Source organism: Pseudophryne corroboree, chromosome 6 (assembly GCF_028390025.1).
Source record: "Pseudophryne corroboree isolate aPseCor3 chromosome 6, aPseCor3.hap2, whole genome shotgun sequence".
Taxonomy (NCBI): domain Eukaryota; kingdom Metazoa; phylum Chordata; class Amphibia; order Anura; family Myobatrachidae; genus Pseudophryne; species Pseudophryne corroboree.
The window spans coordinates 44,084,333-44,109,652 of NC_086449.1; the positions used below are offsets into that span (position 1 = coordinate 44,084,333).

The following is a 25,320-nucleotide window of genomic DNA, read 5'->3' on the forward strand; positions in this document are numbered from 1 at the left end:
ATGTAGCCACCTTTATCTTGACCGACTCTCCGCCTAGACGGACGTTTAGTCACGCTAAGGCGAAACTGTACCTTGCTTGTATACCCCCCCACCCCACCCCCCCGTGGCCACAGAGAGAAGCAGGCCCTTGGTTAAATGAAGGTTCGCGATGGTCATGATGTTTGATCATTGATGGACCGATATTTCAGCCATCGATGTTTATTAAAAATAAGTTGTAAACGAAAAAATGTAATTTAAAAAAATAAAATAAAAATGGATTAGATTATGTTTTAAATGTTTTTAAATGTTCCTACAGTAATTCAATCATAATCCCCCCCCCCCCCCCCCCCAACAATTTCTGATATATATAATAATATTAGCTGGCCAAATTCTGAAGCATAAATACATTAAAACCCTCTGGGTTCCAACATCCCTCTCACTCCCTACAGCCAACTCATTCAGTGTCCACATTCAGATCCCACTAACGGAATGCATACTATGGGGGGTATTCAATTAGTGCCGAATTTTCCGACAGTCAGAAAATCATCACTTTTTAGACTGTTTTTAGGGGGGAATTATATTTGCTCTATTCAATGCACGTGCCAATTTATCGACTGGTCAAAAAATCCGGCACTGGCGAAAACCACGTGTATCGGCGAATTCGCCGTCGATACACGTGTTTTGTCAAATTTGCTGCCATTTTCGCCCGTTTATGGTCCGTTTAGGGTCCGTTTTCGCCCATGCCGTTTAGACGGAAAAAAAAGTGAAATGGCAAGGGCGACAATGATTCAAAGACGGGCAATTGAATACCAAGGGTCGAATTAGTGCCGTTTAAAAACAAAACAAAAAATACAGCACTTAATTGAATATCCCCCTATATCCTTGTGGTTGGAATGCTGGTGGTCACATGACCGACCCGACATTGAAGATCCTGACATCGGAGGGGGGAAGGGAAATATCTCTACCTGGGGATCATTTAAAGACAAAAGTGTAAACTTGGTAATGTGCAGGAACTCACAGCAAGCATTTCCTTCCATTGCAGACATGTCATTACATTGCTCAGGGCCAATTGCTGATTGCTTGCCGCTCCTCTGCCCTTTTACACTCTCTTAGTAAATAATTTCCTCTGACTTTGTGTCTTATTAAGTATAAGTACAGTAGTCTCAGATTTTCTGGACCTTGCCCTATAATATAAACTTCTTCATCTGTACAGCTGCAGCAGCCGTCGGATCCATACATTCAGAATGTCTGTCCAAGTAAATGTCCTGCCTGCCACCGCTGCAGACTACGAAGAGGTGATGTCCATCTCTGGTGGAGTATATGAAGGAGGGGACTACCTGCCTTACAGGTACCATGAATGGCTGGAGGACCCTCGTAGGAGGATGTTTCTGGCCAAGAGTGACGGGAAAGTAGTGAGTATGACAGAGGACGGGATTCGGGTCAAGTGAGACTTGGCTGTCTAATGTGTAGCCGGTACTTTATCTCTCTCCAAAGCTTAGTACTTAGACCCCTAAATATGATTGGAGGAGCCACTTTCCATATCACATGACCTTTTCACTACAATGCAGAGAGATAATGCAGCACACCAGAGGAGGAGGAAGAGAAGGACGAAGATGGCATGCAGTGCAGTCTGCACAACGTAATCTCCCAGCGTCTTCTGCTTGAAATAAATTAGCTTCACAGACAACGTATACCCCTTTTACACCGCCAGCTTCTAACACGGGTTATTGCACATGACTTCGCATAACTCGTGTTGCTGTACGGTGTAAAAGGGCCCAGTTGGAATAATCCGGGTCGAGTGACCAGGTATTCCAACTCGGGTAGCTTGCAGGGTTGAACACGAGTTCAACACGGCAAGCTGTGCTGTGTAAACGGGAAGCCGGGATGCGACCCGTTTCTCGTTTACACTGTATGGATGGGCGGCGCTTGGAGATCATGTGATCTGCAAGCGCCGCCCCCGCCGTGTCCCCAACCCGGCAATATGCCGGGTTGGAATCAGCGGTGTGTAAGGGACCTAGGGGTCTATCTACTAAGCCTTGGATGGAGATAAAGGGAACAGAGATAAAGTACCAGCCAACCAGCTCCTAACTGTCATTTTTCAAACTCAGCCTGTGAAATGGCAGTTAGGAGCTGATTGGCTGGTACTTTAAAGGGGACATTTACTAAGCAGTGATAAGACCGGAGAAGTGAGCCAGTGGAGAAGTTGCCCCATCAACCATATCAGCAGCTCTGTATCATTTTATAGTATGCAAATTATAGATGTTACTTCAGTGCTGATTGGTTGCCATGGGCAACTTCTCCACTGGCTCACTTCTCCGCTCTTATCACTGCTTAGCAAATGTCCACCTTTATCTCTATCCACTTTATCTCCATCCAAGACTTAGTAAATAGACCCCTTGGTACTCCCTAGTGGAGAAATGTGGGGATGGTACTTTTGAGCAAGTGAAGGGTCTTGGATACGATGGTCATATTTTTGTGCATGTGTGGGTCTCAGGGCATGGGGGCAGGGCCGTCTTTTCGTATGGGCTCAATGGGCTCTTGCCCAAGGGCCCCAGGGGTAAAAGGGCCCTAGGCTGATAGCTGAGGGTTCCCTCTTTCCAGGGGTACCAGATTTTTGAAAATCGGCCCTGGGGAACCAAAGATATCCGACTTCAAAGTAGTGGTCCCCATCCATGCCTGTTAATTTTTCTTCCCAGCCAGATATCTCGGGTTCTGTCTGACATAGAGTTTTTCTGAGGACACATTTCAAAATCGGTGACTCTTCCCTTTTGGTGGACACTAGCAGCTTGTCTCTACTATGCCCAGAACCAGAGATATCAGCCTTCCAGCAGCTGGTCCCTGCTCCAGCTCCACACGCCTAATGTGCAGTTTTATATTTTCGTTGGTGGATTGCTCTGGCTCCTGATCTCTGATCCCCAAGTCCCCAGTACCTACTGAGAGGTGGGACTGTCTAGTTTTTTTTATCCCATGAAAACTAAGAAATCTGTTTCCAGGAACTGGAGATATCGGCAGTCAAGCATACTGCCCTCCCACCAGAAGATGATGAATATTAAGCCCACTCCACTATCGACCCCTTCCCTGCGTATTAGACACCCCCTACCACCCTGGAAGTCATGTACCGGGGCCCCTTCATTCAGCACAATGTCCCACATTCTATAGTTTAGTGTTCTCCCTCGTGCTCCATCTGTGCAGTAAAGGAAAAATTAGCAAAAATTATTGCTCCAGGTCTTACACGTTGAGCAGAAGACAGAACACCCCTTCCACCCGCGGGACATAAAAGCTGCCACTGATAGCACACCCCTGCCCCTGATGGATGGTTAGGGGCCCCAGTGCATTGCTGTGCCCAGGGGCCTACACTGCTGTTAAGACGGCTCTGCATGGGGGCTGCTGTGTGGCATGTAGAAGTCTTGAGGAGCTAGTGAGGACATTCTTGGCCTTATTTATTTTTTAGATTAAGGGACAGATACATCACAAAACAGACGAAAAAGTTGCATACTGCAAACATTCAGCCATAAACTATCAGTTTATACAATATACTAGGTAAATGATAGGGAGATTTTATGGGAAACTTATGCTCTTTGGAAGGTTTGGTATATCTCCCCAAAAGGCTAATGTCTGGTCCTTTGGGGGGTTAGAGGTACACCCGTGCAGCCTTTGGACTATACCAAATTTAATATATTAGGAGGAGGAGGCCTGGACTGCACACCCTAGCTACTAATAATGGGATGTACTACCTAGCTGAGACTTAGTACTGCAATATAGGAATAATTTCACTGAAATCCTTTATTTATGTGGTGCCCTGGGGTGGTTTGGATGAGGTAGTCTGGGGTTGCCCTGCACCTCAGAGGCGGACCCCTATAATGTTAGGGACCTGCCTGATGAGGTTACATTGATGCTTGGTGGGCAGGCTCATAAAATTGGCCTAATTTATGCCAAAAACCTCAGATATGATTATTACATTTATTATAATTCTAATGGTTGCACAGTGCACCTGCTCTCTCGTTTCTATGTTGACTATACCAGATTGCACATCACATCACTAATCTCTGTGGGGAGATGCAGCTGCAGCTCATATAGGAATCCTAGCCAGGAGGATGACAGCAGAGATGGAGAAACCTGCAGCGTGTTCTACTCCCCCCTGTTGTTCCAGCTCTGGGAACCTTTGTCGGATAGACCACCATCACTGGCGTCTCCCAATCACTGATCTCTATGTTATTTCCTCTGTGCATCTGTCACAATGGGGTAAACTAAATGCATGAAGCAGTGATAAGAGTGGAGAAGTGAGCCAGTGGAGAAGTTGCCCATTGCAACCAATCAGCTGCTCTGTATTATTTTATAGTATGCAAATTATAAATGTTACGTCAATGCTGATTGGTTGCCATGGGCAACTTCTCCACTGGCTCACTTCTCCACTCTTATCACTGCTTCATACATTTACCCCAATGTCACAGAGGAGAACCCAGAATGATGAACACATGTGTGCCCTCTATCTACCATGAATATGGATTAGTGCTGCAGTTATATGCCCCCCACACCTTTTCCCCGACTCTCAGTACATATACAAATATAGTAAGATAATAAATAGCTGTGGTGGCCCTAAGCGTCTGCTGACCTATAATTTAGCCACAGATGTCCTAGTTCTACTGTACAGTATGTGACCTTTCCACATATCAGGTTATGTTTATAGAACCAGTTTACATACAGTCATATTTATTATACGATACATGTTATATGGTAGGTATACGTATCTCACCAAGGTCTCTCCCCTCAGGTGGGCTTTGAGACGTTCTTACTGGTGGATGGTGGAGTTACTGCCGTGGTGGAAGGTCTTCGGGTAGCACCGTGGATGAGAGGACATGGAGTGGCTGGTATCATTCAAAAACATACAATAGACACTCTACGTTCTGACCACCCTGATGTTGCAACACTCCGTCTGACCCATTCGGAGAATCCTCCACCCTCCCTGCTGAAGAAGTACACCCTGATCAGCTCCAAGGTGACCCTAACCTGTCTTCATATTACTTATGATAACTAACTACCCAACCTATCTTCACTTTCATTTGTACAACTCACATAGAGTGGAACTCCCTTGTATCTAAACAATTTACATTCGGTGTACATACTCGTCCAGATTCTTCTTATGATGCGTTAAGATCTAGAACAGTGGTTCTCAAACTCGGTCCTCAGGACCCCAAACGGTTCACGTTTTCCATGTCACCCGGCAGGTGCACTGTGTATCACCAACTGTCACATTTTAAAAATCTACAGGTGACCTGCAAAACATGAACCGTGTGGGGTCCTGAGGACCGAGGTTGAGAACCTGTGATCTAGAACATTAGCACTTGCTCCAGAAATATGTCACACATTTAACTGTGCATACTTACCCCCTACAATACCCAACTTTTGTAATACCCTGACAGGTGGTGTAGCAATGCCGTATGATTGCTTGCATACTAGGTAGAATATAGTCCCTCTGCACAGTTTCAGTTCAATTTGTCTTCTTATTCCACCCAAGACGTATGGAGGGTTGTCCCTGACATAAATAATAATACTTTTTTTGTATTTTAAGAATAATTTCTTTATTTGAAGAAAAATGATCTCTTGGGTGAACAAGGTCAACGAGTACATACTGTATAACTGGCATCTACAATAACTTGTTTCAAAGATAAACCTTTACAATAGCAGTTATAACACACCCTTCAAAAGGGGTTCGTTATGAAATACTGGAGATCCCGACATCGGAGGGGGAAAATATTTCTACCCTCCCCTACCCTAAGCCTCCGGGTGTGAAAGCTAGAGCTAACCCTCCAGGGGTGGATGCTACGGCTAACCCTCGAGTTGTATCGGCTAGGGCTAACCACCCCCCCAGTGCCTAACCCAGGTAGCAGTTGATTTACCGAAGGACACAATACCAACGGTTATAATCATCACACGTTCAAAATGCCAACATAGAATGCCAACATGGCAAAATGCCGACATGCATTTTTAAGGAATTTTTGCCCAAAAACAGACTTGTTCATACTTTACCATCCCAGTGGACATGGAGGGGGAATGTAATAGTGTGCCGAGCGCAGCGAGGCACCGCGTAAGCCACGTGAGGGGACACGGCACACTTAGATGGTGTCCATTTCGACCTGTCGACACTGACAAAAAAAAGCAGAAAAATTTATGTCGGTATTTTGACATATCGGCATTTCAAATGTTGGTATTCTGACTATGTCGGCATTTTGAACATGTCGGCATAATTAATGTCGGTATTTTGACCGTGTTGGTATTTTGACTGTAGGCCAATGGCTGTCGGGATTATAACCGTCGGTATTGTGTCTATCGATAAATCATACTGAACCCCCTAACCCTCCCCCTCGGGCCCTAACCTGAACCCCAATACTTACCTTCCGGATGTCAGTGTTCCGGCGCCGGTCTCCTGAGTGGTGTCGGGATTCCGGCATCGGTCTCATGACCGATGACAACCTGACCACTGGGATGCCAAACGCATCCCTTCAAAAGATACGTTTATTTAGCAGAAACTCCGGAACTTGTACAGTAGGGGTAAATTGAATTAGTTAACAATCATTCCCAACTTAGAAAAAAACATTATACACATATTTAAATGTTTCCTCTTACCATTCCTATTCCTATAACCTCAAAATATAAATCTTATCACACTACACTAACAATCCTTATTTAGAATAATAACTGAAGCTCTGCAATATCGCCTTTAAAAGAGCATATACTCTTTGGCCAAGTATCCTCTTGTTGGTGCATTTACTGTATATCACCTGTTCCACATAAAAATGTAAGTACATGCAAAAAAACAAATAGAAAATACAAATGCAAATTGCTAGAACAAAGCAAATTAAATACAAACATCTATGCTCTTCTCCTATATAGATTACATGGAAGCCATGCTTTCTACGGTAGTCTACTAAAAATATCAAGTAATGCAAAAAGACAGCGGTAACATAACGTCAGGAGGGAATGATAGCTAAGCAGCCAATCAGAAGTGGCTCATTAGTTCTGCTTATATTCTTAGTCATAGCGTATATTTGCGCCATACACCAGTCCACTATCACTGCAGTTGGCTCCTGTATCTAGCTCTTTATCTGCGTCTACTTTAGTAATTCCCTCTATGACATAGCTGTATTTGGAGGGTGTAGTACGGCTGACCGGCGGTCTCCTGACCGCCGGTCAGCTTACCGACGCCGGGATCCCGGCGGGGAGGGGCGAGTGCAGCATGTGGTCGCCACGGGTACTATTCCCACTCTTTGGGTGTCGTGGACACCCACGAGTGGAAATAGTCCCTTTTGGTCGGCATGCCGACCATCGGGACAGTGACCCGTCGGGCTGATGGAGGAGGTCATGTGACTGTCGGTCAGCTGACCGGCGGTCACATGAATACCACCCGTATTTGGACTATGCTTGCACTCCCCATCCTTTCCCTGTTCTGCTGTTCCAGTTGTAATGGAGTCATAAGTTCATACTTGCTTAAATTTAGAGTCTCAGAATGGGCAGCCATGTTTAATCTGGGGGTGGCATGGAAGCACAGCAGAGGACTAGACCACTGTGTCGGGAGGCTGGGAAAGCCCCTTATAAAATCGTGACTCTCACAAATGATTAGAGATAGTAGGCAAGAGGATACGTTTGCTCAGATGCCATTATCACGTGGCATTATGTTATATTACCCAGAAGGGTTGTTATTCTTATTAGTACCTGGGGTAAGTCTGGGGTGCGGTTCCCCCTGGATTGGTTTGGCTGGGCTGCTTTGGGGTAGCACACTGCGAGATCCTATTTAGCACCCCCTTAACACATTTATTAATCCTTCGGGTCTTTTAATGGCACCTTCACTAGTATATTAATTTTTGTATATAGATTTTGCTTTCTTTTTATTAACACATACTAACACTTTACCTTCTCGCATTGTGCTGCCCTGGGGTAGCTAGCCTTTGCTGGTTTGTGGGGCTCTGCACCCCAGGCCCAGACCTAGAGTTAGGAACCACCAGCATCAGAGGAGCCTTGTCGGGGCCTGGTGGCTTATCATACGTTTGCAAACTGTATGTAACTAAGACCTTTGGATTTCTATTATATAGTCTTTCATGTCTTGGTACAGGTACAGCTCGGTGTGCTGGGGGACACCAGGGATTAATCCCCAATATATTTCTATTTTAAGTATTCATAAGTGTAAGTTTAGGACAATTTGCTTTAGCTATAAGTAGTGATGAGCGGGTTCGGTTTCTCGGAAACCGAACCCCCCCCGAACTTGACCTTGTTTACACGGGTCCGAGGCAGGTTAGAACCTTCCCGCCTTGCTCGGCTAACCCGAGCGCGCCCGAACGTCATCATCCCGCTGTCGGATTCTCACGAGATTCGGATTCTATATAAGCAGCCGCGCGTCGCCGCCATTTTCTCACTCGTGCATTGGAGATGATAGGGAGAAGACGTGGCTGGCGTCCTCTCCGTTTATTGTAGAACTAGAGAAGTTGATTGGTTTATTGCTTTTGCTTAATTGTGGGGAGGACTGGGGAGCAGCTGTTAGGAGGAAGAGAAGAGGGCAGAGTTTTGCTGATAAGTGACCACCAGTTTTTATCCGTTCTCTGCCTGAAAAAAACGCTCCATACCATATCTGTGCTCAGTGTGCTGCATAATATATCTGTGCTGAGTGCTCACACTGCTTAATTGTGGGGACTGGGGAGCAGCTATAGCAGGAGTACAGTGCAGAGTTTTGTTGACAGTGACCACCAGTATACGTTGTCTGCCTGAAGAAAAACACTCCATATCTGTGCTCAGTGTGCTGCTTTATTGTGGGGACTGGGGACCACCAGTATAATTAATATTATTATTATATAGGAGGAGTACAGTGCAGAGTGCCCTGCTGTACCTACCTCTGTGTCGTCATCCATTAAGTATACTATCCGTCTACATTCTATACCTGTGGTGCATTTTAGTTTTGCAGTTTGCTGACACAGTGTCCACCAGTATACTATATATAGCAGTACGGTAGGCCACTGCTGTACCTACCTCTGTGTCGTCACTTGTCATCCATTAAGTATACTATCCATCTACATTCTATACCTGTGGTGCATTTTAGTTTTGCAGTTTGCTGACACAGTGTCCACCAGTATACTATATATAGCAGTACGGTAGGCCACTGCTGTACCTACCTCTGTGTCGTCACTCGTCATCCATTAAGTGTACTATCCATCTACATTCTATACCTGTGGTGCATTTTAGTTTTGCGCAGTAAATATAGTAGTAGGCCATTGCTATTGATACTGGCATATAATTCCACACATTAAAAAATGGAGAACAAAAATGTGGAGGTTAAAGGGAAAGATCAAGATCCACTTCCACCTCGTGCTGAAGCTGCTGCCACTAGTCATGGCTGAGACGATGAAATGCCATCAACGTCGTCTGCCAAGGCCGATGCCCAATGTCATAGTAGAGAGCATGTAAAATCCAAAACACAAAAGTTCAGTAAAATGACCCAAAAATCAAAATTAAAAGCGTCTGAGGAGAAGCATAAACTTGCCAATATGCCATTTACGACACGGAGTGGCAAGGAACGGCTGAGGCCCTGGCCTATGTTCATGGCTAGTGGTTCAGCTTCACATGAGGATGGAAGCACTCATCCTCTCGCTAGAAAAAAGAAAAGACTTAAGCTGGCAAAAGCACAGCAAAGAACTGTGCGTTCTTCTAAATCACAAATCCCCAAGGAGAGTCCAATTGTGTCGGTTGCGATGCCTGACCTTCCCAACACTGGACGGGAAGAGCTTGCGCCTTCCACCATTTGCACGCCCCCTGCAAGTGCTGGAAGGAGCACCCGCAGTCCAGTTCCTGATAGTCAAATTGAAGATGTCACTGTTAAAGTACACCAGGATGAGGATATGGGTGTTGCTGGCGCTGGGGAGGAAATTGACAAGGAGGATTCTGATGGTGAGGTGGTTTGTTTAAGTCAGGCACCCGGGGAGACACCTGTTGTCCGTGGGAGGAATATGGCCATTGACATGCCTGGTCAAAATACAAAAAAAATCAGCTCTTCGGTGTGGAATTATTTCAACACAAATGCGAACAACAGGTGTCAAGCCGTGTGTTGCCTTTGTCAAGCTGTAATAAGTTCCACCTCGGAACATCCTCCCTTATACGTCACCTGCAGCGCATTCATCATAAGTCAGTGACAAGTTCAAGAACTTTGGGTGACAGCAGAAGCAGTCCACTGACCACTAAATCCCTTCCTCTTGTAACCAAGCTCCTGCAAACCACACCACCAACTCCCTCAGTGTCAATTTCCTCCTTACCCAGGAAAGCCAATAGTCCTGCAGGCCATGTCACTGTCAAGTCTGACGAGTTCTCTCCTGCCTGGGATTCCTCCGATGCATCCTTGAGTGTAACGCCTACTGCTGCTGGCGCTGCTGTTGTTGCTGCTGGGAGTCAATCATCATCCAAGAGGGGAAGTCGGAAGACCACTTGTACTACTTCCAGTAAGCAATTGACTGTCCAACAGTCCTTTGCGAGGAAGATGAAATATCACAGCAGTCATCCTGCTGCAAAGCAGATAACTCAGGCCTTGGCAGCCTGGGCGGTGAGAAACGTGGTTCCGGTATCCATCGTTAATTCAGAGGCAACTATAGACTTGATTGAGGTACTGTGTCCCCGGTACCAAATACCATCTAGGTTCCATTTCTCTAGGCAGGCAATACCGAAAATGTACACAGACCTCAGAAAAAGACTCACCAGTGTCCTAAAAAATGCAGTTGTACCCAATGTCCACTTAACCACGGACATGTGGACAAGTGGAGCAGGGCAGACTCAGGACTATATGACTGTGACAGCCCACTGGGTAGATGTATTGCCTCCCGCAGCAAGAACAGCAGCGGCGGCACCAGTAGCAGCATCTCGCAAACGCCAACTCGTTCCTAGGCAGGCTACGCTTTGTATCACCGCTTTCCAGAATAGGCACACAGCTGACAACCTCTTACGGCAACTGAGGAAGATCATCGCAGAATGGCTTACCCAAATTGGACTCTCCTGGGGATTTGTGACATCGGACAACGCCAGCAATATTGTGCGTGCATTACATCTGAGCAAATTCCAGCATGTCCCATGTTTTGCACATACATTGAATTTGGTGGTGCAGAATTATTTAAAAAACGACAGGGGCGTGCAAGAGATGCTGTCGGTGGCCCGAAGAATTGCGGGCCACTTTCGGCATTCAGGCACCGCGTACAGAAGACTGGAGCACCACCAAACATTCCTGAACCTGCCCTGCCATCATCTGAAGCAAGAGGTGGTAACGAGGTGGAATTCAACCCTCTATATGCTTCAGAGGATGGAGGAGCAGCAAAAGGCCATTCAAGCCTATACATCTGCCCACGATATAGGCAAAGGAGGGGGAATGCACCTGACTCAAGCGCAGTGGAGAATGATTTCAACGTTGTGCAAGGTTCTGCAACCCTTTGAACTTGCCACACGTGAAGTCAGTTCAGACACTGCCAGCCTGAGTCAGGTCATTCCCCTCATCAGGCTTTTGCAGAAGAAGCTGGAGACATTGAAGGAGGAGCTAAAAGAGAGCGATTCCGCTAGGCATGTGGGACTTGTGGATGGAGCCCTTAATTCGCTTAACCAGGATTCACGGGTGGTCAATCTGTTGAAATCAGAGCACTACATTTTGGCCACCGTGCTCGATCCTAGATTTAAAACCTACATTGTATCTCTCTTTCCGGCAGACACAAGTCTACAGAGGTTCAAAGACCTGCTGGTGAGAAAATTGTCAAGTCAAGCGGAACGTGACCCGTCAACATCTCCTCCTTCACATTCTCCCGCAACTGGGGGTGCGAGGAAAAGGCTAAGAATTCCTAGCCCACCCACTGGCGGTGATGCAGGGCAGTCTGGAGCGAGTGCCACTGCTGACATCTGGTCCGGACTGAAGGACCTGCCAATGATTACTGACATGTCGTCTACTGTCACTGCATATGATTCTCTCACCATGGAAAGAATGGTGGAGGATTATATGAGTGACCGCATCCAAGTAGGCACGTCAGACAGTCCGTACGTATACTGGCAGGAAAAAGAGGCAATTTGGAGGCCCTTGCACAAACTGGCTTTATTCTACCTAAGTTGCCCTCCCTCCAGTGTGTACTCCGAAAGAGTGTTTAGTGCAGCCGCTCACCTTGTCAGCAATCGGCGTACGAGGTTACTTCCAGAAAATGTGGAGAAGATGATGTTCATCAAAATGAATTATAATCAATTCCTCCGTGGAGACATTCACCAGCAGCAATTGCCTCCATAAAGTACACGGGGACCTGAGATGGTGGATTCCAGTGGGGACGAATTAATAATCTGTGAGGAGGGGGATGTACACAGTGAAAGAGGTGAGGAATCAGAGGATGATGATGAGGTGGACATCTTGCCTCTGTAGAGCCAGTTTGTGCAAGGAGAGATTGATTGCTTCTTTTTTGGTGGGGGCCCAAACCAACCAGTCATTTCAGTCACAGTCGTGTGGCAGACCCTGTCGCTGAAATGATGGGTTCGTTAAAGTGTGCATGTCCTGTTTATACAACATAAGGGTGGGTGGGAGGGCCCAAGGACAATTCCATCTTGCACCTCTTTTTTCTTTCATTTTTCTTTGCATCATGTGCTGTTTGGGGACAATTTTTTGGAAGTGCCATCCTGTCTTGATTGACACTGCAGTGCCACTCCTAGATGGGCCAGGTGTTTGTGTCGGCCACTTGTGTCGCTTAGCTTAGTCAAACAGCCACCTTGGTGCGCCTCTTTTTTTCTTTGCATCATGTGCTGTTTGGGGACAATTTTTTGGAAGTGCCATCCTGTCTTGATTGACACTGCAGTGCCACTCCTAGATGGGCCAGGTGTTTGTGTCGGCCACTTGTGTCGCTTAGCTTAGTCACACAGCCACCTTGGTGCGCCTCTTTTTTTCTTTGCATCATGTGCTGTTTGGGGACTATTTTTTAAATCGGACATCCTGCCTGACACTGCAGTGCCACTCCTAGATAGGCCAGGTGTTTGTGTCGGCCACTTGTGTCGCTTAGCTTAGTCACACAGCCACCTTGGTGCGCCTCTTTTTTTCTTTGCATCATGTGCTGTTTGGGGACAATTTTTTGGAAGTGCCATCCTGTCTTGATTGACACTGCAGTGCCACTCCTAGATGGGCCAGGTGTTTGTGTCGGCCACTTGTGTCGCTTAGCTTAGTCAAACAGCCACCTTGGTGCGCCTCTTTTTTTCTTTGCATCATGTGCTGTTTGGGGACAATTTATTGGAAGTGCCATCCTGTCTTGATTGACACTGCAGTGCCACTCCTAGATGGGCCAGTTGTTTTTGTCAGCCACTTGGGTCGCTTAGCTTAGCCACACAGCTACCTCATTGCACCTCTTTTTTTCTTTGCATCATGTGCTGTTTGGGGACTATTTTTTAAATCGGCCATCCTGCCTGACACTGCAGTGCCACTCCTAGATGGGCCAGGTGTTTGTGTCGGCCACTTGTGTCGCTTAGCTTAGTCAAACAGCCACCTTGGTGCGCCTCTTTTTTTCTTTGCATCATGTGCTGTTTGGGGACAATTTTTTTGAAGTGCCATCCTGCCTGACACTGCAGTGCCACTCCTAGATGGGCCAGGTGATTGTGTCGGCCACTTGTGTCGCTTAGCTTAGCCATCCAGCAACCTCGGTGCAAACTGTAGGACTAAAAATAATATTGTGAGGTGCGAGGTGTTCAGAATAGACTGGAAATGAGTGGAAATTATGGTAATTGAGGTTAATAATACTATGGGATCAAAATGACCCCCAAATTCTATGATTTAAGCTGTTTTTTAGGGTTTTTTGAAAAAAACACCCGAATCCAAAACACACCCGAATCCGACAAAAAAATTTCGGTGAGGTTTTGCTAAAACGCGTCCGAATCCAAAACACAGCCGCGGAACCGAATCCAAAACCAAAACACAAAACCCGAAAAATGTCCGGTGCACATCACTAGCTATAAGGAGTATGAAGTGATGAGCCATGGGTAGTCATCTCAGCATTCGATGACTCTATACCAAATGATGGGAAAGAGGAGGCTAAGGAGTGGAGCACTGGTAACATGGATTGTACTTGGGGGAGAATGAGAAGGAAGAAAGCCCCTCCAGTGAAAACTTACATACTGAGGGTAAGGGGTAAACATATGGAGGTTGAACTAGGAAGATACATGGTGGAGGGATAAGGGAAGCTATAAGGACTGGCAAGCTTTGATATGGAGTGTCCTAAAAGTATGGGGAGACTCATCACAAATCTGACTAGGAGAGGGATTGAAATCCATCAGTGTGGGTGCAACAGGCAAAATATTGGTGGCAAATGTCAGAAGAAGTCACCAGTGTGGTATTGAGGCAGTTGTTAGAGGAAGAGAGGAGAAGGCAGGAAGGGGGGTGGACAGAGATGTGGTAGAAGGGAATAAAGGCTCTATATATCAACTTAAGGAGTTTGAATTGGATTCTGAGGGGCATAATAAACAAACAAAGAGGGTTGTCCAATAATCTGGTGCATTCCAGCCTAGCAGTGTTTGGGAGCCAATACAAGATGGATATGCCCCATATCTAGAGTACCACGGGAGGAACTCCCAATAAGAAATTCAGTGCTGTTACAAGGTTTCTCAGGACACCATATGCAAAGCTTCAGCCTACTGCCCAACCTAACCCCAGCACCCTCTTCCAAAGTTCTCACACATTTGCCTTTTGCAAAAGAAACAAAAACTCTCTTACTGTACTGTACCTCCACCTGGCCGTCTATCAAGGCTGCAGTTCTAGATGCATTCACATCTGATGCAGAAAGCTGTCCAGGCTCCACTACTTCCCAAATGCACATATAGGACTTCTAGAGTGGTGTATGCAAATGTTACATTGCAGTACACAGCACAAAAAAACCCCAAATATAGTCATCGTCTATGTTTCCACAGATTAAACCAACACCACCCTCCGACAACACTGGCCGCTATACACAGGTCACACCGATATCACACACTTGATACACACTGATATGGCTCCAGCTGCACACTAGCTTTTCTATCACATGCTCACACGCTTTTCTCTCACATGCCCCACTGTCTGCAAGTTTTTTTAACATTACCCCTGCCCACCAGCTTTTTCCATCCCCCCCCCGCCAACCAGTCTGTTCCACATAATCCCTCTTCTTACCTGTTCCTCATACGTATATTGCTTTCAGATACACAGAGTAGTCACAGGAATAGAGGTGCTGAGCTCCTCCAACCAGGGCTCAGTACACTCTACTCTGACCCCCTGGGGCTCAGCCACACCAGGCTCAATCACTAGAGTGAAACAGCAGCAGGGTTAACTGTCCTTATTGCTCTGTCAGTATAGCCGCCAAGCCTGCAGTCTTCCAGTACAATATTGGTTACACACTGTGTTAATGACTGCTGACATTGCGGCACATACTGTACCAGGAGTGGGGGGGCTAAGTGGCACACCTGAACTGGGCGCTCTAGGTGGCTGCATTAAGCTGCTTAATGATACACTTAAAATCCATTAACACCCCAAATAAGAGGGTACGTCCATCAATCACATGCAATGCGGAGAAGTAGGAAGCCTGCTAATCCAATGAGAACATACGAAGGCACAAAAGGTTAATCACCATTCTGAGGCACCTCATTTTTGGATTTCAGTCTATATTTTTTATTTTCTTTAAAACTAATTGTTTCCTTTATTTTCCCATTGAGAGGCGTGACTGTGCGTGTTTTCAGCTCACTTGCCTACACAAACACTTTCAGTCTTTGCAAAAATAATGAAAAATACTATTACTGTATTAGCTTAACGCTAAAGCTGGGTACGCAGTAGATGATGGGGGTCATTCCGACCCGTTCGCACGCAGCGGTTTATCGCTGCGGTGCGAACGGGTTCGGAATGCGCATGGCGGCAGCCGCACTGCGCGTGCGCGACGTTGCCCGGCGACAGGGGTCGCCGGGTTATGTCACGTCCTACGACGGAAGCGGTCGCAGAGCCGACCGCAAAGAAGATTGACAAGAATCAGTAGCGGATCTTGCCACGGGCAAGCAGGACTTTTGCCCAGGGCGCCGCCTTCCGGAGGGCGCTGGCGCCATCCGGAGGGCGCCACACCATGGAAAGATCGGCTACTGTGCCCCCCGCTGTGACCCGCTGTGTCCCCCGCTGTGAAGGGAACTAGACTCTACCCGTCTAGTTTCCCTTCGTGGAGAGGACCTTTGCTGTGCGGTGCGCGATGACGTCATTGCGCACCGCACAGCATTGTGGGACTGACACAGACGCTAGGGGTCATAATTGACCTCTAGTGTCTGTCTATGCTGTGCTATGGGAGAGACGTCATGACGTCTCTCCCATAGATCCGAGGAGAGGAGCGGCGCCGGCGGAGGTCTGCAGCGGTCGGGAATCAGGAGCGGGGATAGTAAGTATTCATTTTTTTTCCCCTTTCAGAGGCACTACAACTGTACAGGGGGCGTAACTGACCACGCCCCCTGTATGAAGCCACACCCCTATTTTCCGCCCGGGGCGCCAAAAGGGCTAGAACCGACCCTGACAAGAATAAGGCGTTCCTGCGCGGATCCGGACCGTTGGTTGCCGTTTTCGGGGAGTGGTAAGGAAAACGCAGGCGTGTCCAGAAGAACGGAGGGCGGATGTCTGACGTCAAAGCCGGGTCCAGCATCGCAGAGATCGTCGCACAGGGTAAGTATGTCCAGGGCTAGTCTTGTTCTGCTTGAAATTTTTTTTAGCTTAGCAGGGCTGCACAAGCGAACGCAGCCCTGCTAAGCGAAAATACACTCCCCCATAGGCGTGTACTAGTTGATCGCAGCAGCAGTAAAAAGTTGCTGGCTGCGATCAACTCGGAATGACCACCGATATGCAGTCTGATCTGGCGTATCGGACCAATATATCGGACACATCGTCTAATGTGCACCCGCTATGTCGCTGACGATGCACCCTCCAGCGCGTCGTCAGCAACATCCTCCGTCGGCCCTAAAGCTGCCGAATGCAGCATGGCCCCCGCCTTCGCTCTGTTGCTGCCGGCATTGGCAAGTGTGTATGCACTTGCCGATGCCGATCCCCTTACCGGGTCCCGTCGACCACGTGATGTCACTGGGTACACACAACGTGTAGTGTGTACCCAGCTTAAGTTTCAGTGCAAACATAAAGCAGCCCAGTATTTGTGGGCTACATGCAAAACCAGTATTTATATACTGCATGCAAAATAAATAAAATTAGCTTTTGCCTCCCTTGAATTGCAACATGGTTTGATGGGTGTGGTATAACTTGCCGACATTCAGAATCTCAACAACAGAATCTCAACAGGTTCTGAATGTCAGCATTCAGAAAGTCAATATAGTCATTAGTTCGATACTCAATATGTAGACATGTATTTAGATCCACACAATGTAGACACCTTCAAAAATGTTGGCAATTAACATGCTGACACCAAAATGTCGGCATATGATTTTTTTTTTGTTATTTTAGCCTAACCCTACTGCTAACCCCTAACACCAAATCTAAACTTAATCATAAACCTAAGCGTAACCCCAAACTTATAAATCATTAAAAAAAAAACATATGTCAACATGTTGGTGTCGACATGTTGACAAAAATGCATGTCTACATAATGACACACTGACCTAAAGACCATGGCAACCTTCTGCATGTCGACATTCAGAACCTGTTGACATTCTGGTATCGACAACCTGAATATCGGCCTTCTGAATGTCAACAAGTTGACCGAATACCGGTTTCAACAAGATCAAATATACTAATTTTCTCCTAACTGTAAATATAGCCCCCTGTATTTGGCCCTAGCAATTATAAGTTCAGGAACAGCATTTAATTTTTCAAAATGAAGAATGAAAATTTTTCAGTCTCCAAGGCTGGACCTCGGGCTATCATCCAGCACCGCCACTTTGATAGATGTTTGTAGTTACAGAATATTCAGAATATTGGCATGTAGAGGACTGATGATTGATGACAAGGGTTATCTCGGATTTTGCGAGAGGGAAAATGAAGTTAATTGGGGGAAGCGAGGAATCTGAGAGCAAGCAGATGACGGGGAAGACGACGTTAAGAATCATTTAAGCATTCTTCCTACAGTTCCCATTTTCTCCATCTCCTGCACCACGCTAGACCTTTACACTAAAGCCTGTCTCCACCTTAATCCTTTTATACCACTTCTCATCATTGCAACAGGCTCCTACACTCCCTTCTGTCTCCACTCCAAGCTATTCTCCTGCTCTTCTCATTCTGTCAATATTGGATTACTCTTCTACTCATCACTCCTACACTCCTCTCTTCATGCCAAGTTTCCTATGTCTTATTTTACCCTCCACCTCAATTTCTGTCTCTTCTGTCTCTCTCCTCACCCAAATCGTATTATTGTATTTGCTATTGTGGCTTGTTCCTTGATATTTATACTTCATCACCTTTTGATACATTCTCCTATATTCTGTGTTCTCCATTAGGCAATAAAATCGATTCTTCTCCCCGCTGACCAGTTTGAAGAAGGGCTCAAGTTGTTGGAAAGTCGAGTGGACAATTCTGAAAGCTCCATAAACCACTCTGTCCTTGGACCTACTCAGGTGCTGAAACTCTTTGAGGGAACAAACATAGAAGACCTACTTCCTTCAGGAAGACTGGTTCAGAGTCGACTTGCTCTGACCACCCATAGAGCCAACCTGGAGCTACTTCTGGAACGGAGGATCGTTTGGCTCTATTCCCACCCATGTGATACAGGGAATTTCCTAGCAGAATCCAGTGATAGCACCACTAGTGACACAAGCAGATGCCAAACAAGCCATGAGGACAATGCAATTCCTGCATCTACCCCCACCTCATCTGATTCCACACTTACTACTCAGTCCCATCACATTTATGCTTCTCCTCTCTCATCAATAAATACATCTTTCCCTCGGTTCCTCAGCCTTGGTACCCCTCCATACCCAGTCCCATTTGCAAAGGGTGCCAACCGTGTGGACATTGACTTGTTTGGTAATGACCCGGTATGTGCCAAGATCCATGTCCTAAAGCAGTTACAGATGGGGACACAGGGTCTGCCTGCAGGGGGCGATATCATTTGCGTCCTTTATGCAGAGGAGAGTCTCCGGGCTGTACTCAATGACCTGTGCGAAGAGTTAGCTACATTCTTCAAACACAGGCAACAGCTAGTGTTAGAAATGAACATCTCTGGGTTTTGAAGCTAATTTGGGAATACAGTTGTCTGCAGTAATTAGGTCAGCCTATGAGCCATTTGTTAATCAGGTGTATTGGCTCACAGGGTGCCAGAAAGACATTACTTCTTTCTGTTTCCTGACTCCAAACCCCTATCCCAGAGCTTTATGCTTTACATTAAAAGTATCCAGCTTCATTCTACGTTTTCTGTTGTATTATAGTAAGCACTAATAGCAGAAGAAAAATCAGATCATTCAAAACAATTTTGCATACTTTGGACATCATCTAACCTATTCTGGTCTTGGGTATGTTAGAACAACACCATGCTCTACAACGCGTTTCGCCAGCTTCCTCTTTATTATTGGTATATTTATATACCATGGGGTATATTTACTAAAAGTGTTAGCATCTCCTGTTCTGTACTGCCACGTCGCCATGGCAACCGGGAGGCAAGTGTTAGCGAAGTAACCTGAGCGCAGCTGATACTCCGGTCCGGGTTTTTACTGTGTAGTGGTTACAGGCTCTGTGCACGGCAGGGAATCCGGCGCTGGTTTTGTGCTCACAGTCTGTGAGGTCTGAGTGGGGCGTGGACAGCACCTGCTATATAAACCATCCTCTCAGGCTAGGCAAATGCTGCTGAATCTTTGTTTGTTAGTCAGTTCCAGAGAGTTAGCTAGTACTGTGTGACTTTGTATTTACTTGTTGCTTACTGCGAATAGGCCTTGGGATTCGGTACTTCATTCTGCCAATCCGGACCTAGCAGTAAGACTGGAGTCAGTTGTTTAACCTGCTGGGGTTCTTTTGCTATTCTGTGAACCCAGTAGGTTTGCGGCTGTACTCTCAGACCTGCTTGCTTAATCCTCCCTCACTGTGCAGGGCGTCCAGGTGTCAGTTTAGTGGCAGTAGGCTGAACCTGTGCCCTGCAAGTGGGGGTTAGGATTGTGGATACTCTCCTTGTGTCTATATTTCTATCTCTGACCAAGGAGTTTATTCCCACACCCGTTGGTAACCCTTTGGGGTTTTTCCTGTTGCTCTTAGCAACATCATTTTGGGTGCTCCACATGTTAAATCACTACATCTCGCTTCATTGTCCGCTCTATTCCATCTGAGCATTCCTGACACTAGGGAGACACCCAATTCCTGAGCCTTTGGGCTTCCCCGTTCATTTTGTGTTTATTAGTTATTCCATCACCTCCTGTGTATGTTGTGTTATACTGTCTGTGAGTTCGTTTTGCCTCGCATCCCTCTCTGTTCATACACCGGTATACTCCTGTTAGCACTGGTGTGCGTAACATATTCAGCAGCCCTACTCCTGTTGAAATTTTGTGGGAATATGGAGCATACCCCTCAAAATACTTTGCAACAGGTGGTCGATCAGGTGCAGGTCCTGACTCGACAATTTAATGAGATGTCCATTAAAATGAACACCCCGCAGGCCGCTAGCGGAGCTCCCGCAGCAGCAGCGGCAAGTTTAGGGGTTAAGGAGCTGAAAGTAAATCTCCCGGATCGTTTTTCTGGAGATCGCTCGCAGTTTTTTTGTTTCAAGGAGAGCTGTAAGCTATATTTCAGGCTTAGGCCCCAGTCTTCTGGGTCGGAGATTCAGCGGGTGGGCATGGTGATTTCCTTGCTACAAGGAGACCCACAGGTCTGGGCATATGGGTTGCAGCCAGACTGTCCGTCGCTTAAAAGTGTTGATGATTTTTCGGCACTGGGCATTTTGTATGATGACCCTGACAAGATGGCTTCAGCCGAGGCTCAGATTACGGTCCTAAAGCAAGGGCGACGGCCAGCTGAGGTTTATAGTACGGAGTTTCGGAGGTTGGCTCATGATACCCAGTGGAATGACCCAGCCCTGAGAAACCAGTACTGAAGGGGCCTTTCTGACCAGATAAAGGACCAACTGGTACAATATCCCTCGCCTGATAGCTTAGATCAGCTCATGCAGTTATCTATCCGGGTGGATAGACGGCTGAGAGAGCGTAGGCTTGAAAGGGAGACCGCAGTTTCCTTTTTTCCCAAGGGAACCTCAGACTCTGAGGAATATTCCGAGGAGCCTATGCAGATTGGGGCTACTCGCCTCTCCTCGCGTGAGAAGACGCGGAGGAGACAGCAGGGTTTGTGTTTGTACTGTGGGAATAAAGGTCATGTCGTAGTATCATGCCCAGAATAGCCAGTAAACTTCAGGGCCTGAGGGTGATGGGAAATATCCTGTCAGGCCAGAAGTCAGATTTTCCCAAAAAGACTTTTCTCATTCCGGTGACTTTGGAGATCCTCGGTCAAACTGTCAAGACTGAGGCCTTTGTTGACAGTGGGGCCGATGGGGTTTTCATGGACCGTCAATTCGCCCTGGAACACTCTGTTCCCTCAGTACCTTTGGCATCAGAGATTGAGATCTGTGGGTTAAACGGGGAACCATTGTCCCAGGGTAAAATTACCTCCTGCACCAGCCAAATTCCTTTGTTTATTGGAGCCACACACTCTGAAAAATTGTCTTTCTATGTGACTGTCTGTTCTTTTGCCCCATTGGTTTTGGGTTTACCCTGGTTAAGGGCCCATAACCCTCATTTTAACTGGGTCTCTGGGGAGATTCTTAGTTGGGGTAGTGATTGTTTCAGGAGTTGCTTGAGCCTTCCAGTCAGGCTCTCGCAGCTAAGTTTGCCAGGATTGCCAGGATGTTATGCAGATTTTGCGGATGTGTTCTCCAAAAAAGTTGCGGAGGTACTACCTCCCCATCGCCCCTATGACTGTGCCATTGATTTGTTGCCGGATGCTAAGCTTCCCAAGAGCAGGTTGTACTCCCTGTCACGTCCTGAGACTCAGGCTATGGCAGAGTGCATTCAGGAGAACTTGGCTAAGGGATTTATCAGACCCTCACAGTCCCCAGTTGGGTCAGGGTTCTTCTTCGTGGGTAAAAAGGACGGTTCGTTGCGACCCTGCATCGACTTCAGGGAATTGAACAGTATCACGATTAAAAACTCGTACCCACTGCCTCTCATTTCGGTTTTGTTTGACCAGCTTCATACTGCCACCATTTTTTCTAAGATTGACCTACGCGGTGCTTACAATCTAATCCGAATAAGAGAGGGGGATGAATGGAAGACTGCCTTTAATACCCACTCAGGGCATTATGAATATTTGGTGATGCCTTTTGGGCTCTCTAATGCCCCGGCAGTCTTCCAGGAATTCATGAACGATGTGCTCAGGAAATATTTGGATAGATTTTTAGTTGTTTATCTAGATGACATCCTAATCTTCTCCCATTCCCTGGAGAAACATCGGAAGCATGTACGCTTAGTCCTCCAGAAACTCAGAGACCACCAGCTTGGGGCGAAGCTGGAGAAGTGCGAATTTGAAGTCCAGCAAATCGCATTTCTAGGGTATATTATCTCCTCAGAAGTTTCCAAATGGAGGGTTCTAAGGTACAGGCAGTCCTGGATTGGGTGCAGCCCACTAGTTTGAAGGCGCTTCAGCGTTTTCTGGGCTTTGCGAATTTTTATAGACGGTTCATTGCTGGATTTTCGTCTATAGTGGCCCCCTTGGTAGCATTCACTAAGAAAGGGGTGGATGTTGCTCACTGGTCTTGTGAGGCCAAAGCGGCCTTTGCCCGTCTCAAAAGGGCATTTGTCTCGGCCAAGGTGCTGCGACACCCAGATCCAGAGCGTCCTTTTGTGGTAGAAGTGGATGCCTCTGAGATAGGTATTGGGGCAGTGCTCTCTCAGATGGGGGTGTCTGATAATCGCCTTCATCCCTGTGCTTACTTTTCCCGTAAATTTTCGTCTGCCGAGATGAATTATGATGTGGGTAACCGGGAATTGTTGGCTATAAAGGATGCACTCGGGGAGTGGAGACACTGGCTTGAGGGGGCTAAGTTTGTGGTCTCAATTCTCACCGACCATAAGAATCTGGCATATTTAGAGTCAGCGAAGCGGCTCAATGCCAGGCAAGCACGATGGGCTTTGTTTTTTGCTCGCTTTAATTTTTTGATAACATATCGCCCTGGGTCAAAAAACATCAAGGCTGATGCGCTCTCGCTGAGTTTTGCTCCAGTCCAAGAGACCACCGAGGAGCCATTGCCCATTGTGTCCCCATCATGTATTAAAGTGGGCATTACCCAGGACCTCTTGTCATTAGTCCTTAGAGCACAGGAGCAGGCTCCTCCAGACCTTCCGGTAGGTCTCTTGTTTGTGCCTCCTAGGTTAAGACAGTGAGTGTTCCTGGAATTCCATGCTAAGAGGTCGGCAGGGCATCCGGGTATTGCCAGAACTCGGGAGTTGCTGTCTAGGGCGGTGTGGTGGCCCTCGGTGGCTAGGGATGTGGATCAGTGGGTTCGGGCATGTGACGTTTGTGCCCGAAATAAAACTCCTAGAGGGGTTCCTGTCGGCCCATTACATCCACTCTCTATTCCATCTAAGCCATGGACCCACATTTCCATGGATTTTGTGGTGGACTTGCCCAAATCCTCGGGGATGACAGCCATTTGGGTTGTCGTTGACAGGTTTTCGAAGATGGCGCATTTCGTTCCACTGGTTGGGTTGCCATCGGCCAGACGCCTGTCTGAGTTATTTATGCAGCATGTTGTGCGCCTCCACGGGTTGCCACTTGATGTGGTCTCTGACCGTGGATCCCAGTTTGTGGCCAAATTCTGGAGGGCATTTTGTTCTGATCTCCAGATTTCTGTGAGCTTGTCGTCAGGCTACCATCCACAGTCTAATGGGCAGACTGAGAGGGTGAACCAGTCCTTGGAGCAGTTCCTCAGGTGTTATGTCTCCAAGTGTCATACTGACTGGGTTGCTCATCTGTCCATGGCGGAGTTTGCCTATAACAACGCGGCTCACTCTGCTACAGGGATCTCTCCCTTCCTTTGTGTGTATGGGCATCATCCTAAGGCCAATTATTTTGACCCCCTGGATTCCACGCCTGGTGGTTCCTCTGTGGTTTCGGCCCTTAGGGGTATTTGGAGGAAAGTTAAGAAAGCCCTTGTGTCTGTGTCATTAGTGACCAAAAGGGTTTTTGATAAGCGGAGAAGACCCTGCAGCTTTAAATTAGGAGACTTCGTCTGGTTGTCCACCAAGAATTTGAAGTTGAGACAGCCATCTCATAAGTTAGGTCCCCGGTTCATCGGCCCTTATAAGATCACCAGGGTTATCAATCCGGTGGCATTTCAGTTAGATCTGCCCCGTTCATTGGGTATCAATAAAACATTTAATTGTTCCCTTTTAAAACTGGCGGTTAGTAATCCTTCTTCCAGTGGAAGACCTTCTCCTCTTCTGATACGGGGTCAGAGGGAGTTTGTGGTTGAAAGGGTTCTTGACTCCAAGATGGTTCGGGGTCGGCTGTCATTTTTGGTGCACTGAAAGGGGTATGGCCCGGAGGAGCGGTCGTGGGTGCGCAGTTGTGATCTTCATGCCCCCAGACTGATACGCTCTTTCTTCTCGCAGTTCCCCGATAAACCCGGTGGTAGGGGTTCTTTGACCCCTCGTCAGAGGGGGGGGTACTGTTAGGATCTTCTGTTCTGTACTGCCACGTCGCCATGGCAACCGGGAGGCAAGTGTTAGCGAAGTAACCTGAGCGCAGCTGATACTCCGGTCCGGGTTTTTACTGTGTAGTGGTTACAGGCTCTATGCACGGCAGGGAATCCGGCGCTGGTTTTGTGCTCACAGTCTGTGAGGTCTGAGTGGGGCGTGGACAGCACCTGCTATATAAACCATCCTCTCAGGCTAGGCAAATGCTGCTGAATCTTTGTTCGTTAGTCAGTTCCAGAGAGTTAGCTAGTACTGTGTGACTTTGTATTTACTTGTTGCTTACTGCGAATAGGCCTTGGGATTCGGTACTTCATTCTGCCAATCCGGACCTAGCAGTAAGACTGGAGTCAGTTGTTTAACCTGCTGGGGTTCTTTTGCTATTCTGTGAACCCAGCAGGTTTGCGGCTGTACTCTCAGACCTGCTTGCTTAATCCTCCCTCACTGTGCAGGGCGCCCAGGTGTCAGTTTAGTGGCAGTAGGCTGAACCTGTGCCCTGCAAGTGGGGGTTAGGATTGTGGATACTCTCCTTGTGTCTATATTTCTATCTCTAACCAAGGAGTTTATTCCCACACCCGTTGGAAACCCTTTGGGGTTTTTCCTGTTGCTCTTAGCAACATCATTTTGGGTGCTCCACATGTTAAATCACTACAT

General features: G+C 47.1%; 1 protein-coding gene across 1 annotated transcript; it reads left to right on the plus strand.

Annotated features, from left to right (window-relative positions):
- Window positions 1–1,223: 1,223 nt before the first annotated feature.
- Window positions 1,224–19,173, plus strand: LOC134934220 (probable N-acetyltransferase 16). Its single transcript, XM_063929706.1, has 4 exons — window positions 1,224–1,391; window positions 4,751–4,975; window positions 18,442–18,698; window positions 18,795–19,173. The coding sequence occupies exons 1-4, from the start codon at window positions 1,224–1,226 to the stop codon at window positions 19,171–19,173; spliced, it is 1,029 nt and encodes a 342-aa protein (XP_063785776.1).
- Window positions 19,174–25,320: the final 6,147 nt, after the last annotated feature.

Bases quoted from the DNA above. Each gene is read 5' to 3' on its own strand.
- LOC134934220 (XM_063929706.1), top strand. From the start codon at position 1,224: ATGTCTGTCCAAGTAAATGTCCTGCCTGCCACCGCTGCAGACTACGAA. The intron at 1,392-4,750 runs GTGAGTATGACA...CTCTCCCCTCAG, and splicing joins CCAAGAGTGACGGGAAAGTA to GTGGGCTTTGAGACGTTCTT. The intron at 4,976-18,441 runs GTGACCCTAACC...GTTCTCCATTAG, and splicing joins ACACCCTGATCAGCTCCAAG to GCAATAAAATCGATTCTTCT.